Source organism: Ylistrum balloti, unplaced genomic scaffold (genome assembly GCF_031769215.1).
Source record: "Ylistrum balloti isolate Yb309-2 unplaced genomic scaffold, AGI_CSIRO_Ybal_v1 Utg369710, whole genome shotgun sequence".
Classification (NCBI taxonomy): Eukaryota; Metazoa; Mollusca; class Bivalvia; order Pectinida; family Pectinidae; genus Ylistrum; species Ylistrum balloti.
In genome coordinates, this window is record NW_026781936.1 from 419,432 (window position 1) to 439,736 (window position 20,305).

Here is a 20,305-nt window from a genome sequence, read left to right on the forward strand (position 1 = left end):
GCCGCATCTCGTGTTGACGCTATGATGTGCTGAATGGGCGAGGGCCAAAACTGCACTTTAAGGAAAGACGGTGTTAGATTAATACCTCTGAGTTCACTGTCGTGGAAAAGTCTTAAGGCAATTCCCGAGGCACGAACACGGAGACCGTATAGCTGTATAAAAACATACGTGATCTCAAAATCAAATGACAGCTAGATTGTTTTATAACATTTACAAAAACACACCAAAACCAGCTTTATATGATAAGGTGGTGGCAGGAATTCTGATTGTCGGGGGAAATGTGACAATATCCGTCTAAAACGATATTTTTCAAACCTTGAATTCGTATACAACGTTTACTGCTATCGATATTTGAACGCAGTCACAGAAATGTATTACATGACCAGTTTAGAAACATCTTTAACAAATCGTGGTCAAGACTTGCTGATTGTGTCTGAGTATAAGACCAATCTCGAGGTCTACGGGAACCAAATTCAATACGTGCAGACAGTTTTCGACATCATCAAAAAGGGAACAGTGAACTCTTTTGTTCGGTTTCAAGGACACAGTTTGATGGACACTGTAGGCGTTCACGGCGATTTGCCCTTTTCTACAACAGGGAATGACCATTGAAAACCTAAACGTGTCATCATCAGAAATGGATTCAGTATAAAATTTTCATTCAAGTACTTCGAAGGAAAATTTGATAGTGGACAGGAATTTCAAAGTCTCTCCTCATTTTGGGAAGATATTCAATTCTGAATTATGCCGTTTGGTTACTTGATAAAGAAAAAAAAACTACATAAAGTTATCATTGTGTAGATGGTCCATGTGTGATTAATCATGCGTTTGAACTCCTATTGGAAATATTACTGTGTGCATAAATCCGAAGTACTATTTTCAGTGTAATCATAATGGTAATGCGACTTTATGCAGAAACGACGCAATGACCACATCAAGCACACCATTCGTGAACAAAGATGCGTATATACTACCCCAGTCTAATATTTGTGTTTCGGAGTCTTAGAGCAGCTAGAGATCATTAGGAAAGGCTGGCTTTGTCGTATGTTCATTTCGTTTGGTGACACGTAATGTTCTATTGATAACTTGTATCGTCAAATATATGCTGTGAAAGGTTATGCCTAATAAAACCTCTCCCATCAATATTACACAGGAGACATTTCCAACGGTTTCGTTTCTTATATTATATAAATGCCATTTGACAACGAACACATTATCGTCGAATAATGTAACATTATATTTGTTGTTCAAGATAAAATGCCAAACAATGCTTCTTTACAATTTGATATAAAAAGACCACAAACTATGACTGGGGATAATTAAAATCAGTTACAGTAGATTTGAAAGGATAATAAATAAATACGTTTGATAATTTTCGATATCAAATTATTTATATGTGTACTTTTTTCAAATTAGTTCAAATGTGGCACGTAGAGTTTGAGTAGGCTATAGTTTCAGATGTAGTATATATAACAACAAGATATGAATTAGGCTGATACAGTAGTGATACACAACGTGAACACCGTGCTACATCAGAACAGAAGAAAGGAAGCATTTGGACAATAAAATATGATGCGACGTAGGTACAGATGTAACATGGTTCCAAACTTTCCTTTGTATTACTGTATCTTTATAGCACCAACCATATCGTACATTATTCCCCTTTACATACATACTAGCAGGCAAGTGTCTATAAAATATTGTACATTTCTTGTCTACAGTTGACTGGGGAATAGTTTGTGTAGTGTTTAGTCCTTACGGATGTCATTTGCAATAAGTCAGATAAGGCATGGAGATCTAGTGTTGCAGTCAGTATTCAACCAGAAGATAATTTGTTGTCAGATGCGGTAGAGGGAATCCAATATTAATTGTCAGTGCAATTCTGTCCAGAAGACTGGGTTGAAGGGCTGATCTTGACTTGGTGCCATTATAAGTGACCTTTCCATATGTAACGCAAAAACTATCCCATTACATTTTTCTTCCTTGAAAAAGTGTACTTGCACAATTTAGACCATGTAAAATATATGTCTTTATGTCACTCACTTATGGCGCCGACATACATACCAATATAACACGCATCCGTTATACATAAACTTTGGAAAGAAAGCAAAATCTCTCTTATCACTGTTATCAAAATACATACTAAAGATAAGAAGACAAATGTGGATTCATTATCTTCGAGGGCGGGGGAACATTTTCGTCCATCTCGATATAATCTCCTGAGAAACATTCCAACATGGGGTTGTGTTTGGGGAATACTATTATGACGACATATTACAAATGGCCGCAAGTACTTACTATGATATTGTAAAAGCCATTTCTCTACATTTTTGTCATGGCACGTTGGGCTCAGTATGCAGAAATATACTTCAGTATGGTTATTTATTTTCGTTGTTTCGTACATATGATACTTTTGGAGAATGATATACATTTGTACATCTCACATACGCTCTCAGCAGCATTATACAAGCAATACAATGTAAACGTCACTAAATCTAAACGAATTCAGATTTTAGACCGCAATTTACTGAGAATAAGAAATTGTATTATGACCACGGAGAGAGAATTAGTATATAGAATGCCAAGAATATTTTTGTATATATGAAATGCTGATTGTAGAGTACATTTCAATAAAAGAAAAAGACTGTACATGCAAAACGCAACACATTCCGAACATGTTTTGGGAATGTTTCAGACGAATTATCTTCAGTACGGTACTTTACAGATAGTATCGAGAAAATATTATAATGCATCGAAAATTGACAATCTAGTGCACATATCTTGATTTCGGAAAACTTAAAGTTAGCAAGTCATTAAAAAGAACGAAAAAAGTAACATACAGATATGTGATAATATAATTTATTTTGTTTTAGTTCAAAACAATTCCAAAACAATATCACTCTAGTCCACCCGGATGGAATTGCGCGCGAGGGGGAAGAAAACCGAATTACCAGGGGGAAACTCTAGTGGTTGGACAGCTGACCTCATACTTTTTCATATCCGTTCAAACTCGACCACCCAAATGAAAAAAAAAGTATTATAAGACTGGAATATTTAATAACCTCTATACATCAACATAGACTCAATTTCACTAACAAAAATATTCCCGACATGAACACGGGTTTTCCAAGAAAACTACCCAATTTATTTCTAGACATGAGATATTTTTACATTATACATATAAACGTATGTCTTGGCGTTCCAAGCATGTTTTGGCGGACTGATCTCTCCGTCTGCATGTCACAATAGCTTTGCTCTCAAGGACACAATGCGATGGACATAGCAGGTGTTCTTGGCAACTCCTCCTTATCTCGACAATGAGAAACAGCATTGAGGTACACTCTCTTTGAATGAAATTCTGGCAATACATGTTCAGCAATTCCTGCTGACGTCGATAGTTGATTATGACCGTTGTGCACTTGTCCAAAGCTTAACGTTGTGGTAGCCAATATGATCTCATTGAGAAATATTCTATTTGTGTTGTTGTTTGCCCGTTTGCTCGTTGTTGTACAACTTGTTCTCATATGAGAACGTGACACTACTTACATGTATTGACCATGGTTTACATGACGGGTGTCTGCACTCAATGATAGTATTCGTAGTACTTGGCCCTCTATGTAAGGACCACCTGCGTATAATGGTCTTTTTCTTTGCTTCCTTCAGTAGCTTTTGATTTGTTTACTGCTCTCAGTTTCCTTCTCAGGCTACTAAACCGTTCTGGAAACAAAGAAGTATCAAAGTAACCTCCTGGATCATATATCATTTGCAGTGAGTTCAACAACACATAACGAAGGCTTTGATGTTTTGACCTTTCCCATGTTCAATATAGACCTAGGCCACGGGGCGCTTAACATGGCTTTATCTAACTGAGTTGTCATTTCGTCTCTCTTATAGCTGTCAACGAATACCTTGATTACAGTTATGTTTTGAGGAGTTAGATGACGTTTATGATTAAGTAGGGTAATGCGTGGAAAGACAAGACAATTCCGCGAATACCTGAAATTCACCAGATGTAATTTAAAGTTGGAGTAATAAAACTGACAACTCTTTTCCCCAGTGTGTAGTTTGTATGAAACTTTTAAAACAACACGCACGGAGAGACACCATTTTATTTCATGTTGCGGAAATCGACATTTCTACCCTGAAAAGTAAAATAAAAATTTTCTCACTACGAATGCTATTAACATAATTGACATTGATATTGACAAATCTGTGGGTTTTTTTTTAACGAATCTGTACCTGGCAAGTTCTTCTTTCTGCAATATTGATCAATTTCCACCACCAGCAGCATGTGTAATGTGTTAATACCATGTGTAGATAAATATTTTCTTTAATATTGCAATCAATATATCTTAAAATATGATAGTTATTTACACATTTTCAGAAGGAAGTATTAGCGTGAAATCCTATAACAAAAACAGAAAATGCAAACCAGTTGTATTCATGGCACCCGAATGTCTTCTAAGCATTGTCAAAACCACTTATTTTTGTCAAACGCTGTGAAAGCTTTTGTCGAGGACATTGCGTAAACACTTAAACAGAAGAAAATCCTTTAGATGGTAATGCGTTGTGTTACATAGAAAGGCTTAAAATGTTCAGTGACGTTCAATTAAAATGTTCGTACATAAAATGCCAGTTTTGCAAAGTTGCTCTATCATATATTTATCAAATGCAAGGGGACTTTCATATATGCTTTGACCCATTAAAACATATAATGAAGACCATCGTATTTTAAGTCTGATACTTCCGTTGTTCTACTTTGAAAAAATGCTCTCTCGCAATGTACAAATCTCGACCATAATGCGATGCCTGTGTTAAGGGTTTTTCATTTAGAGTAATTTATAACCCGTTTCATATAATTCAAAGAACAAATCCGAAACAAACACATTTCATAATTGTATAGGACAACGTCGAACGTAAGAGTAGACTTTTAACATCTCTGTCGTGAGCAGCATCCCGCTTTTCCAATTTCAGATATCAAACACAATTTAAAAATTGCGATTGTTAGTAATCTAATCAATAAATCAACGTGTTAGAGTTTCAAGGATAACATTCACACGGTTATTAAATGTATTCCCGAAAGACATCATCTTAATTCTAACTAATGTGATGTTGTCTGACTTAAAACTGTATGAAGATATTTTTTTGCCAATTTTTACTTTTAGAATAAGGGACTCGCATGCAATAATGACGTATAAATCCGTTGGCAGTGAAGTTGATAAACATAAACATGGAGATTAATTATTTTATTCACATTCACATTAAATCCTTATATTCAATCATTTGTTCGACATTCACATTCACGTCCAATATTTAGACTTATGTCTATCTTTCACTGTCCAAATGTTCAAGTTTCTGGCACTTGGCGCATAGCATTGACACTTTTACAAATAATATTCGTCTTTTTCACTCTTGTTAGGTTCAACGTATATTTTTTCTGTGGTATATACACTTGTGAACATTCACTTTTTTACGTTCAATAAACATCCATAGTTAGTTTCAGGTTGGCTGTATTATTCACCTTTTCGTTATCAAACACCTACTTCTTTCTTGTCATACATAGATGCACGTATACTGTTCACCATAAATGTTTGATTTCTTCACAAAAATTCTTCACAAATACTAATTTTTGCGAGACTTTTATAACTATGGATTTGTCAACATGTTTAAGAGAGACAACAAGAGAATGCATTTGTATAAAAGATTTTCAATAATTTCATTTTTTCTACATATTTAACTTTATATTGACCGGAAGCATTAGTTAAGCTTTTTAATGTTATAATCATTAACAAATATATATCATGACAGAATCTATTGACGGGGAAACAAACATGCAGTTGTCAGGACGGAACGAACTGAGATTTGAAATATGGATTATCAAATGAATTTTAATTTCATATGGGATTTTATCAAACGAATCTTAAGAAGTTTTCATTTTTACGAGTCTTGACGCACAACTTCGAGGCACGGTTTGTAAGATTACATATGAAATTAATTTAGTTAAGTTCTACCACATCACTCAAAACAGTGAGGTTTTTGACAGGTTTAAATGTAAAAATGTGGACAAACAAATACAAGTGAGGAAGCTATTTTGTTGTGCCATTTTCAATTAATGGCACATCGTAAATGTCCATGATTTAACACAACAGTCGATTTCTGACAGGCGTAGCTAACGAAAATCGTACCGGGTTATACAACATTAGTGGCAATGCGATAAAATATGACATGGGTGAATGCTTTGGATACCTGAACAAATAAGTGGTAATATGATTTATGTCTAGTATTGGCTGTGCATTACACAAAGTTTGGTTACCGAGACAACTATGTTTTACAGCTGAACAGTGATTTTTCAGAAATAATTCATATTTGGTTCTTTTTCCCTGTATATGGAAAAGTACAGTGTATGTGTGTGTGTGTGTGTGTGTGTGAGAGAGAGAGAGAGAGAGAGAGAGAGAGAGAGAGAGAGAGAGAGAGAGAGAGAGAGAGAGAGAGAGAGATTTTCTTTGTAGAAAGCATTTAGTATATCATATTTTCAAATTTATAGATAGTATGGTCTGTAATCATAGCTTTTTTGGACATCATATTGACAATTTCTAGTCACTATACATGAGGATTTTCAAAACGTTGAGAATTTATGAATGGTGAATTGTCCTTCCTATAGCAAAACGGGTTAAAGAGATGTGGTCGGTCTTTAACTTCTTACACGACAGGTGAACAATGACGTCCAGTATGTCAGACTTAAGTAAACAATGCTTTGGTCTGAACATTACTTAGTATTGACCCTAAACACTTGTTGACCAAGCAATATTACCTGCTACACCTTCTATTGTGTAAAGCACGTAAAAAGGTTGGAAAAGAACCCACTTCCAGTATAATAAAGAAATATACATAATGGTATTTATTTTATGTATGTTCAAGTCTTAATATTGGATATTTTTGTTCAGAATGACAATATCTGTGTCAGCTCTTGAAAGTTATTCCTTGGGAAAATCCATAAATAGGTATGTTGATGTCAACTTGAATAATAACGGGCCAGTTCATCCTGTTATTTTTTTCCGATGTGATATATGGCCTAAATATACCCCAATCTGTTTAATCTACCAACGCAGTGTTGGCATATAACGAAGCAACATATTTCAGTCGCGATGTAGAAAGATGAATCATAGATTAATAAAAAGTCTGAATTAACTTTTTGCCGAAAAGGAAAAATGAGGATTATAACCGATAAATGCATACGCCATTTTCGATTGCGATTCGTGTACGTTGCCATGACAGGTTCTTTAAGAGTTTTGTTCAGTAACTGACATAGCACCTAGTTCTGATGGTGTATTTGACTTGTTATTTTTATTTATGATCAGTTCTCACGAGCTTTTCTTAGGTTATCTCCTCCTATTCCCGTGATACATACATTTATTTGGTAATACTCACCGATTCTTATGTGTCAATTCACTCTCTAGTCTCCCCCTCTCCATCCTCCCCCTCTCATTTCTCTCATCCCTACACATATCGGAGGCCATTACCTTTCCCATTCATTTCTGATCTAAATGTGCTGATTGAAAGGACCTTAAGGGGTCTAACTACATCTGTTGTACGCATAACGAGGAATATATATACTTTTTCACGACCTTGCCTTTATATCAATGAGTTGGAATATTATCTCTGAGTGCTTTACAATTCATTAGAGACGATCACATCAGGCAGTGATTTGCGTTTGATGAAAACAGTTAGGGGGTAAACAGCCACCAAACAGGAAATGATATTTCAAAAATTTCTTTCGTTTTTAAACAAAATACAATATCTTTCACTTTTAGAATTTTTCAGACATTTTGCAACTGTTTTATGCACTCCATGGGTTAAAATCATTTTGGTAATTACCACAGTTCTTAATTCACTTATACGAGTACACATTAAGAATAGACGTGATCCAATTTCTTATTCCATAAATAATCATTGTATCATATTTTATATTTTCTTTTTATTACCAACCAAAAAGATACTGGTATCAATGTGACCTTACAACTCTGCCGTTAACCATGTTTGTCATTGATATCACTACAGATGTATGAACTCTGGTGTCAGAATCTAAATATATGACACTGCTCACTGTATAAATATATATATTAATATGTGTTTGTGTATTTAGATTGATAGAAATCTATTTGAATCTGTGAATAATTATCTGTAAATTCAAATATGTATAAAATACTATGAGTTACCGCTCTACCGAACCCTTTTTTTGCTAGCAAATCAGATAACATGTACGTCATTGCAATCTGATTAATATACATTCATCCTTGATACATATTGTCCATTCTCACACTCCCTATGTGCTATGAGCGTTATCGAACACTCTGAACTAGGTACTTTTGTACTTGTTTCCTCATAAGTATATTCTGTGTGTATCTAGATATATTTACCCCATTACCTTTAAATCTCTAAATTACCGTTTATGTGTTCCTCTTCTCGAGGTCATACACTTACATCATCAGGATAAACAGTATAAAAGTGTGCATTACATATAAAGTTTTCATTTCATGATACGTTACCTTTCAAAATCACCATATGCATTTGCAGAGCATTAATTGTTTTCAAAAAATATGATATTGCAGTTTCTATCACGTCAATTTGACTGATGCACTGCTAAACATACACAATCATAAAAAATGAGAATAATCATCATTTATTTATTAAATTTTTCGAACGTCCTTGACTTCTAAAAGCAGAATTTCTTAAGTACCTTGGTATTGGTAACTAACCATGTATACATTTTCAATAGTTTGCGCTTAGCTAGTAAGTAATTATTTATATATGTACTTTTCTGGGATATATCTGATGAGACCGCTTTGTGATTTTCATGTAGGGGAAGAAATGAAAATGAAGTTATTGCGCGATGCAGGAAAAAATCGGAGAGATCCGAACAGAAAAGGTAGACATGCGCACTATAGATCCATTTTTTACCATTTTTTCTTCCTAATTTTAGTTGCTTAAAAAGCATTTTTCATATCCTCGTGTATCTGAAACTATGTGATTTTTCCTCACTTTGATATTGTCGCTTTCATCGTTTGTCACCGTCTCTTATCTTGACCAGTGTTTCTTTTCCCCACGTCATGCCTGCATCAATACCTTTCATTTAATTTTATTTCAAATTTTAGCAACCTTTTGATTCCTCACAATTCTCTTTCTATATTACATTTTTGAATGAATCCTTTTGCACACTTCACACTCGATTCTATCTTTTATATCGGAGTCTCTCCAACAAAACTATTGGTTTTTACCGAAAGTATCATTAATATAATGTTTGATTTAACGAAAACATTCTATTTTTGGAACAAATTTATTTACATATGTTCTGAAATTGTGCAGGTACGTCCTTATATCTTAAATATGTTTAATGTATAATTGCCTTTTTATTTTAAATTGTCAGCACCGGTCAAAGATCCAACTAAAAGAGAAGAGGGTAAGCTGTATGAAGGTTTAAGTAGAGTTAGTGAGTAACGGTTTGTTGTGCTACTTGCACTAACACCTTGCAAGCGTAAACTAACTGCACAGGTTTGGTACATTATCTAGCTTTTAACTCAAACTGCATTCACACCAAGCTTCGTTTAATTTTTCGTATGTTTTTTTCTCTTTTTTTCCCCACATCAAGATAATGATTGATGGGTGATATCTAGTAAGTAAGCACACGTTGTCAAAATGCACTTTTAATTCAACTTTTTAGTTTCCTGGTAAAATAAATAATGAAAAAAACGTTACAAAGTCCAACAATGCAGACTAATTTCTAATATAAAAATTCAGCAAAGACGTGTCATGTGTTTCCTTACATAAATGAATCACGTAACAGTACACAGAAATACAACCTAGAAATTAGTTGTGTTTATAAATTGTGTATTGGATTTTCTACAAGATATTTTGAATATTTGTAGAACCGATTTATGCTGTGACTAATGCCTGTAATCGTGGTGGATATAACATGAGTACACTTCAGTAAATAGGAAAACTAAATTAATCCAAAAACATGACGTAAATAATGATAATATATACATGTAAAAACAAAACAAAAGGCGATGCTCATTACGTTGCCAGACATATCCGCCTAGGTCAAATTGAAAGACACATATCCGAAGTTTCCTAACTACGATTATTGATATTTAGTATCTCTATTAATTAAAGGTATATGATTTTATTCGTGTTTCCATCATTGGTCAATCGTCAGATGACTTTTACTTCATCGAACGGCATTGCCTATCCTCCGTCTTGATGTGTTGCTGTCTGTCTTTTCGTCGTATTGCTGTAGTAATCCAGAGACATTCTAATAAATCATTATAACAACGGCTTCATTGTTAAAACGTACTCGTTAGATGGATTCACATATTGGTACTCATATTAGTACTGACCATGAATCGAAGGTTTTGTCTTCGAGTGATACATCTCTATATCAAAACTCAAAACTTTCGTCAATGAACAGATCATTTCATTTGTTTGCATATTGGCATTCTATCAAGCGTGACAATAAGAAATTGCACTCGAGGTTCCTCGTAAGTATTCTAGTACATATGAGACACCTTGCCATTCGCTGTATAAATTCGAAACGTTGCGTCGTAAAGGTGCATCCAAATGACCTCGTTTGTGTTTATAAATTCATTCACGTGGTTCAATGTGTAAACTCATAGTTTTATAAGGATATAATTCACAATTAGGAAACGATTTCAAAGTTAATATGACTAAAAATGATAAATAAAACCATCGTGCGTTTTGTTCGTACACACAAGATAATGCAAATTACGAGTAAACTATGTATGCCATTTTGGCGCTTATTATATTTGTGTTCACTTGAGTGAACTTTTATGATAAAAGTGCATATAGTACGCAATTTAAGACAGCGAAAGATCCTTTCATAACATACCAGCATTACATTGTCATTGCCAAAATCGTTGGCCTCTGTATAACACTTTCTCGTCCCCCATGCTGATGACATAAGCTCATGCCCAATTTCTTCAAAATCACATTCCAGTAATTTATCACATTTTTCGCTATCAGCTTGATCTGTTGCAAATAAGGATTTAGAAGTGTTTTCGCTTGTAATAGAATTTAGCGAAAGAATCGATTTTTCCTGGACTGCTAATGTTTCTATTACAAAGGATTAACGGAGGGGAAATATCAGTTTTTATATAAACAAACCAATCATTAATGACGCTCATAGAATGACATGTAGGTATTGATCTGTTCATGAATCGAGAGAGTACAGAGTCACAATTAGTCTGTTATAGTACGTGAACTTTTAACTTCCGGTGCAGAGAAAAAAAGGTGAAGAAAATGCAGGTTTGACATAAAGTGTCACTTTCAAAAGGTGTAACTTTATCATATTAAGAAATATATTTTGAACAATAATTGCCTCGGTTGATCCAAGAAGAAATGCCTTACGATTGCGTAGCTTTAAGAAGATATTTTTAGCATCGCTTTGTAATCATCTCTTATATCAATGTAATATCGGACCTAAAAGCAAATTATACTGATGTCTTCTGCAAAATTAAATAGGTTATTTCAGGGTTCAAAAAGAAATTTGAAGACTTGGCACATTTTTTCAAAGCTGAATATGTTAATTTAGATGCTAAACACCGAAGAACGTTCCTATCGCTATCCCTAAGCATCGCTTAGAATTTTTTCTACTTTATCAACCTTCTCCGTTGACTAGCATGCAAAATGAAAACGAAATATAAATCTTTTGTCTGAAAACGTCCCTATGGATTCAATAGCTGTTACAGTAATCAAGAAATTCATTTTGGTGGTGATTTTCGTCAAACAAACTAGCTCTTTTCCATTTCATTGCTAAATTGTGCTGGTATGATTATATGTATTTTTTACAAGTTTATGACATCTCTGCAACAGAGAAAGTTATCGTTTAGATGTATCAGTTTCGAATATCAAATTTGTTAATTGAAACAGTTGCTGTGTTTGAAATATGGATAAGATTAATTATCAGTCAGAATTTCAGCTATGGACGAATTTTTAACTAGAATATAACTACTGTTCCAAATAAAATTGCCAAACATATCACGTTGTTCGTTGATTGAACGTCTCAAACAAGAATAATCAAGCTTGCTTTTAAATTACATACAATATAGCAACTTACAAAAGTTTATAAAAATGCACTATTAATCCTGATAGGATAAGTATTGCTGAAATTTCTGAACAGATTCAATTCCGTTTATCAGAATGAGGGAATTTAGAAATTACTTGATTTCTTGGAATTCAAATGTTGATATAAAATTATTTGTAAAGAAAAGTGTTTTCTCACTTTCCTAAACAACATTTCAGTGACAGATACTAATACGTAAAAAAAACATTCACTCAAAAGTATTGATATTTACACACAGTCCGAACAAAATGAAAATTTCCATCAAAAGATTATCGATACTTATTCACTGTACTTTTTCACGTGGGGCTATTTTTCAGCAACACAAGTTTAAATATGAATATAACGCACGTTGATGGCTAGTGTTGGAATTGGTAAAAGATAATTGACGAAGATATTAAATGTACAGAGCTGTTTTTAATCACTGTGCTGTTGGACAGAATGTCAATCAGTTACATTGCACATGTGTATTATTAGTTGTATAGACTATTATAACATCTTTGTGAATCTTTTGATAACAAAAATGGGTAATAAAAAGATATTGCATTTATCATCAGAACAAAAACAATGATTGTTTTTCATGACGCTAAATAATGAACAAAGCAGAAATGTAGGATTTAATACAAAAGAAATAACAAATAGAAGAAATGCTGAAGCTCGAACGGAAGTTCAAAAACACAATTTACTACATGCCATTAATTTGTTTGTTGATTGTAATGTTTGATATGTATTGCTAATTATGACATCCTGCTTATAATTAATGCTATGCATTTTACACATGGCATGGGTATAGCTTCTATTTCTTTTTACTTCTTAGCGTGCTTTTGTAGAGATGACAACAGAGAACATAAATAGGTTAGATCACTAATAACACATGTACACGTGCGTTTGCGCGTGTCTTAGCATTCAACTGTCTGTTAAGTATTGATCACGAGTAGGTGGTTCCATTTCTTCGATGGGTTGCATTATGGTCGCTGTTATTAGTGGTTTATAAAGAATATTACACGTCATTACCGATGATATTTAGCTTTTCGTTTGGTTGACCTGCATTCCCTCAATAAGTACACCGCAAGTACATCAATAGAATTGTGTACTACCCTATTAGCTTGGCCTCTTGTGATCGCTCTTCTAGTTAATACTGCAAACAGGGTTTGATGATACGCCCAGGGGAGGTGATGCCCGAATGCTCATAAGACTTCAAAGAAACCAGCAGGGCATTCAGAAGTACCATAGCTTTCCTGTATCGGGGACAGATTCTCTTAATTCCTATTCTATGCGCCTCAAACATATTTGACAGAATAAATTCAATATGTCTCAAAGCATTTACCCCGACTGTTAACATCTTTAAAGGCCGAATTGCATGCTCCTTATAATGATTAAAGTTCTTTGTATCAAGTGTGTTTATATGTATGCATGTGTTAATTAAAACTTTTCTTGACTTCAGTATGTAATATTTTTTTGTTTCTTTTGAAGGTGTTGCATTCTTATCTTAGTTATTTTATACACTTGAATGTACTTTATGAACACCCCTAAACTAGAAACCAATCGAGAGCGTGTCTCTTTAAAATGCAATACTGAATGAAACAACGGAAAGGAAATAGTCATGATTTTAATCTTGTATACATTGTTGGTTTCTTCTCATCATGATATAATAGCATTGTGCATTTCTTACAAGTTATATATATTTGTAGATCAATGCATTCTCACCGACTTGTTACTTATACCATGTATGTCATATACATGTATATCATAAGGATAATAAAGAGGATGATATCAAAACTCCCCACTTTTCATGATCTTCTGCACGTGTGTATAAATTTTGTTCGCCATCATGATTATTTGAAGAATTTCCAATTTTATAATCTAACCAAATAAAATGAAAATTGAATGAAAACAAAACCTTAGGATTAAGCGAAATACGTTAATACTAACCACGTTTTGTTTCTTATGAAATTATTTTATTAACGATTTCTGACGATTATATTTCAGACACAGTTTCAAGAAGCACTAGTAGATTGGATCGGACAAACGGGTCTTCAGCGAGTTCAAGGACTCTCTACAGTACATCGTCTTTGGTTATACTGTTGACTGTTTGGTGCCTAGCAACGAGGTGACAAATAGTGTGTATTCGTTAACTAATATTGATATGTAAAAAAAACACCATACGTCACATTATTGAACTACAAAATACCTCAAAAGGTACTATCGACAGCAGAGCTATATCGTCATGTACTGCAGATGACGCGTTCGATGCCAATTCAAAATGGAAATTTAAATTCCATCCGTCTCAAAGCATCGTGTGAAAGATGGATGTCTTCAGCCATCCGGAGTCCCTGCGATGAATACGATCTATTCTGGTGTGTTCCGAAGGATTTGCGTCGTTGAGTCGATGATATATCTTGGTTGTGTTTGACAATTGCTGAAGTATCAATAGTGTTTATGCGTGAAATCTTTGTCATTACATTAAGAATGCGCTGATAGTTTAGACAGTTACCTTTGATGTATCAAGGTTAATTCAAGCTAGACAAACCCGTGCTAAGCTAAACACAGAAAATAACATTACGTCTATCATACACTCAGAAGAACTGACGTGTTCGAATGGATAATATAGGTTAAATTTAACATGCAACGATGTCACGTTTGGAAATCATCTCATTGTTTATACGAATACGGGAAAATTCATCATATTCAAGTGTTATTCAACACCGCATCAGAATATCCATCATTTCACATTCATCCCAACATTCAAAAGTGATGAGTTTGTCTTGTGAATATTTGAAAACAGTAATGACAATATATGGGTATTTTATATGTAGTTTCAATAAAACAGAACGAGGTTTGTTGTGAATGTCGTCAACAGAAAGCAGATGATATGTTCTTAAAGGACGTTGGTCCAATAGTAATTTCGAGCACGATTTATAGACAGATAATAACGATCTGACGTTATGTGGTCATGGTATTTGTAATAACATGTTTCATTTCATAAACGTTTACGTTGTTGATTGCTAAGGATGGTATCTAAAAACGCAGACAACTGTTCAGGAAAGTAAACCTCATGTGACTGTACGAAGAGTGTTTTGGACTGCAAAACACATTATTATGCAACCACATACAAGCATGTACATAGTTGCAGTGCTGTCGAAGATATTTTGTACATATATTTGTTACCATAGATATGTTAGATGTTACTCTGAGTCGAATGTCATATGTGACGCATTATCACATGTGTACACTGTCGTGGTAAACATAACCCACGATCCTTAACTAATTAATATTGTACATGATATGACTCTGTGGCTATCACTCTGCCTGCCAGTGAGGTATTCTTTATAATTAATGCTTGTATGAGAGCAGTCTTTGAAACATATCGTGTAAATATTCGAAATAAGAATGTCTTGCTTCAATACTGTGAATGGCTGTAGAGAGCGTGTGATTGAAATACGGTTACTTTATAAAAAAATTAATATATATATATATATGTATATGGTATATATATATTTAATATTAACTATTTAAACCATGTGAATAAGAACTGAAAAGATTTACACCTTTTAGGAGACTTGTCGCTCCTTGTATATTGTGTGTCAGCAGCTGTCACTACAGAACACGTGGTGTTAATTATGTAACTTTTGATACAAAAGAGCTCTGTTATGCCTATCCAACAGCTTAACATTTGACGAGTATATAATATATAGCATAACAAATATTCTGGCATTTCGCCGCGACATATTACAGTGTCTGGTCTCTTAGAAGGTTACAATACACTATAGGTATTGATACTATATCTTGATCGTGGTGTTTATTACTCATGTCAATAAACAAACAATTGACATCAGACCTATTTAAGCAAGAAACATATTGAGTTCGATACCGTGTTCTAAAGAATAAGAAAGATGAATAATGTAGAAACCGACATGACGTACAAACATTATCATGACATTATTGATAGATAGATTATAAAAGTGATTCTCTGCGTAAGATAAAGAATTCACTGTTAAACAATAAGATGTACAAAATGTGAATAATGATTTGAACTAATGACGGTTAGTGCAATACAATTCATTAATAAGCATGAATTTTATATTCATGGCATACCCGAAACATGTCTCACATGTAGTCTGTGAATTTTACAAGATTAAGTATTTTCTACATTGATACAATATTGAAAATAACAAAGCAGGAAAAATATCAATATTTCTTTTAGAGAGCATTTTTCTTGTTTGAAAAAAGTCGATGTGAGCTGAACCGCTTCCCCTTAGTTCCTGTTATATAGATATGGTTTGAAATATACAGTGTTCGCCATAAATGGAATAGTGACATTGCTTTCATTTTTATTTCGAGATGATTTTAAAAAAATGATCATTAAGGATAATATAACTCTGTCTTCAAACTCTCAGGTATTTCAATTTATTATTATTTTAAAAAGTATCGTCACTTTTCTTTGTTTAAGAATGTTGTTAAACAAGGGTTCAAAATACATTATTTCATAGCAAAATGACAAGAGAATGAAGCTGAGTAATCTTTATTGCTAAAAATAAAAAGACAGCTAAGTTACAATTGTTCATTTTAATAACATTAGGTACTATCATAATGACTTTTTTTTCTAGTGGTGTCAGATTTATAGCTTGAACCTTAATAAGCCTCATTCTGTGTTCAAAATATGTCAACTGTCCTATCATGTCATGAAACGTAAAACTAATTGTGTACAATACGTTTGAAAAAAAGAAGTAATATTTAGGAATACGTCATTTTCAATTTAGACAAAATACCACAAATATAAGAAAACCAAGGATTTTTTTTTTTTTTTTTTTTTTGACATAAAGCAAACATTTGCATGTGTTCATGTCATAGCTGGGTACCTGCACAATCACGTTTCGATACCCCAACATTTCCGGGTACACAGACATGTGAATAGATTTACATGTACCATTGTGTGTTAGAATGTTCATTCCATTTCTTCATAATTTGCAATAAAACGGGTCTGTCCCATTTAATTTATTCTTGTTAATTTTATCATTTGTAGTAATTGTTGGTATGTTTTAATGATAGTTTAATATTGTTTCTGTGTCTGAATTATAACATTGCTGTAAAACACTATTGATAAAAGACATGTTATCAACGCTTATATGCATAAATCATAACTTTTATATAAAAAAAGATCCCATGAATCATTTTAGAGAAAAATGTTTATTGCTTCTCTTTGTTTGTAATTACGAAACAGTATGGCTGTGAGCATTATGGATATTATTCTTGTGTGCGTTCGATTTGAATAAAAACATTCGTATCAAATATGATAGGTTAACTATTATATTCACTTTAATGAATTCTGTTGCTTAAACTAAACATGAAACATAGATCACAGCAAAATTTCGAAACCAATTACAAAATTAAACGCAATGTGTTCTGAATTTCCTATCACTCACTTCCAACAATCTTCTGTATTACTAGCTACGCTATAATTAATATTTACGAATGAAACAAATCTCGTATTTCTTTCAGATATGGCTATCGATCTCTTTGACAAATAGTCGTAAAGAGATCTTATTCGGTTGCCTTCATGCTGTGCTCGCATCAAGGTTTCTAATAAATCTCTATTTTATAATCTAGAAAATTACATGATTCACTTATATAGCTACTGGCAAGGTAAAGAATCCAATGGTTGCATAAGAACAATTAGGGTATCATCCATCAACAATGATGTGTGCTACCAGTTTATATGATCTTTAGTATGGGGTTCACTAAAACTAGTTAGCAAGAATATAACTTAATTGCACGTTTGCTGCACAACTCGTCCACGTAAATTTCAATTTTCACAAAATACAACTACAATTACAGTCATGAACAATGACAATGCGTTACAATTGATATACCGAACTTTGAAAAACTTGGCCTTGATTTTATCTTTATTCCCTATATTAAGAATAAAATCAGCAGACTTTTATTTTCAGAGTTCACATTTTTTTCTATGAAAATCTTTGTTAGAAAACCGAGAAAATAGTGATTCTGGCTTCATTTAATATTGACTGGAAATGAAAGGAAAAATAATGACATAGAAGATATTTATTTATATAACCTAAAATAATTTGAAAAGTCAGATATCGTGAATCACTAGAATTCTGTAAAATCTGCTGTCTGGTGCAATTATTCAAAAGACAAAAATGCAACATAGCTGGATTGATATGTCGATATAAGAATTCGATATTGATTTTGCACGATTTACGATGTTATATCAGTACCACGATTATTAATTTCTTGCAAAAAATAAATAGCTAACACTATGATTACCAGGAAAACATACATTTGATATTATTGCCACCCCAAAAAAGGAGCATCTTTATGATATCCCGCACCATGACTTGAATTCCCGCGAATTCAAATTATTTTATGTTTACCATAACCGAGAAAATAAATTGATGTGAAAAATAGTTTATTTACAGTATATATATTATACATGTATGGTAAGAAATTGAATTTGCTTGTCATAATTGCTTTCATTATTGGTTTCACGTATATTATTGCATCTGTTTGATGAATTATATCACCATTGGTTATAAAGTGATCGTAAATGCTGTTCACACATGAGTGTTTGATACTGACAACACCAGTGACGAGTGTGAAATCTCAGTCCTTTTTCAAGGACGCTAGCATCACGTGCAGTGTTTTCAGAAAGATGTTATTACTGAACTAATGTTGTATGTGAAAAGAATATTTATGTATAAATAAATGAGTGAAAACTATCTTATTCTGCTTCGATGTTTTCATTCTTCTTTAACGTGAAAAAATACAATTGTTAAATTTCTAAAAATCTTGTTTTGATTTACCACTTAAAGTTTTTAAATGTATTTCTACATATAGAAAAGCTGTAAAATTGCTTTCAATTACTATTAGCGTTATGATAATCTATATTAAATGATATTAAACTTTATTTGTTTTACAACAATTGCGAATCAAGTTTTTCAAACTTATATTAATCACTCTTGTTGGCCCGGATTGAAGGGCGCGAAGGGTCTTACTGTGGGAGGACACCGGAGTAGCCGCCGGAGAAAACTCACGTGGTTGGACAGGTGATCGCATACATTGTTACATTCCGGGAAACACTTATGTTTCAATCTTTCTTTATTTTTATTTCTCAACTTTTTAACCAGATATTGTGAAAATTGACGCTCGGTTTAATAAATAAGACGCTTTTTGGAAAGTTCAAACGATTATATCGCAATGTTATAAATGTGCATTAATTGAACTTACAATTAACACATAAAAACACATCAGACCGCAGATTGGTGTGCCGACCTTGGATATCAGAAACCTGTAATTTGAGAAAATAAAAATATAAATCACCGAATCACTAAAATCATATAAGGAATCAAAACATGAACACGTAACACAATCATGTCAATATCATAAAAATCTTAACTCAAATTCAATAAAAAAATATGGCAAAATATAAACAAAATAATGATTTCCACGGAAACTTTTGAAAAGTAAAAGGAGAATAAGACAAGGGGTTCCGGAAGAGTATGCGTCTTCTGATTCATCGACATCCGTCATGTAGACTTGGTTAATCCAAGTGTACAATGTAACGTTCTCAATAAGAAGACACGCAACAGCGGAACTAACATTTAAAATAACGAGCATCAATTAAGTCAAGCTATATTAAAAGTACAATATTTCTCTGTGCGAGCACTATAACGACCGTAAGACTTCCCCATAGTTTTCACCAATCAGCATTTTTTAAAAACACTGGTACGATTTAATCCGTCAGTTGACGAATTTTGGAACGAAAATCATGAGAATGAAAACAGGTCTTTGATTATCAACAAGGGACTTGAAATCAGCATGCGTACCACTTTGTGGAAAACTGTTCATGTTGGTTTCGTTGTCGGGAAAGATCGAGATAAGTGGATGATTTGAGGACAAAACATCATCTATACATCTGAAAGTATTCCAAATGTCTGTTGGAAGATCGTACCACCAAACTCGACGAAGATGTTAGCAATCAGAAACTTGATAATTTCTCTAATTCTATCCTTCGAATATTTCTTCTTTGATTGGGACATTTCTCATGAAACACGCTTCAGTATAGTTAACAACCAAATATTTGTACCACCTTTCAGCTTTCTTGGAAACAAAAGCTTTCTTAACGAGGGAGTTCTTTCAGTTTAGAACGAACCG

General features: G+C 33.3%; 1 protein-coding gene across 3 annotated transcripts in view; it reads left to right on the forward strand.

Annotated features, from left to right (window-relative positions):
• The window catches only part of LOC132565289 (zwei Ig domain protein zig-8-like), a 164,731-nt gene extending 145,856 nt beyond the window's left edge, over nucleotides 1-18,875 (forward strand). For 2 of the 3 annotated variants that reach the window (XM_060229925.1, XM_060229926.1), the window contains exons 8-10: nucleotides 8,861-8,926; nucleotides 9,425-9,457; nucleotides 14,123-18,875. In XM_060229925.1, the coding sequence (XP_060085908.1) occupies nucleotides 8,861-8,926; nucleotides 9,425-9,457; nucleotides 14,123-14,247 (224 nt within the window). In that variant the 3' untranslated portion in view covers nucleotides 14,248-18,875. The remainder of the gene's footprint in view (nucleotides 1-8,860; nucleotides 8,927-9,424; nucleotides 9,458-14,122) is intronic. The other variant, XM_060229927.1, reaches the window with a different exon arrangement.
• Nucleotides 18,876-20,305: the final 1,430 nt, after the last annotated feature.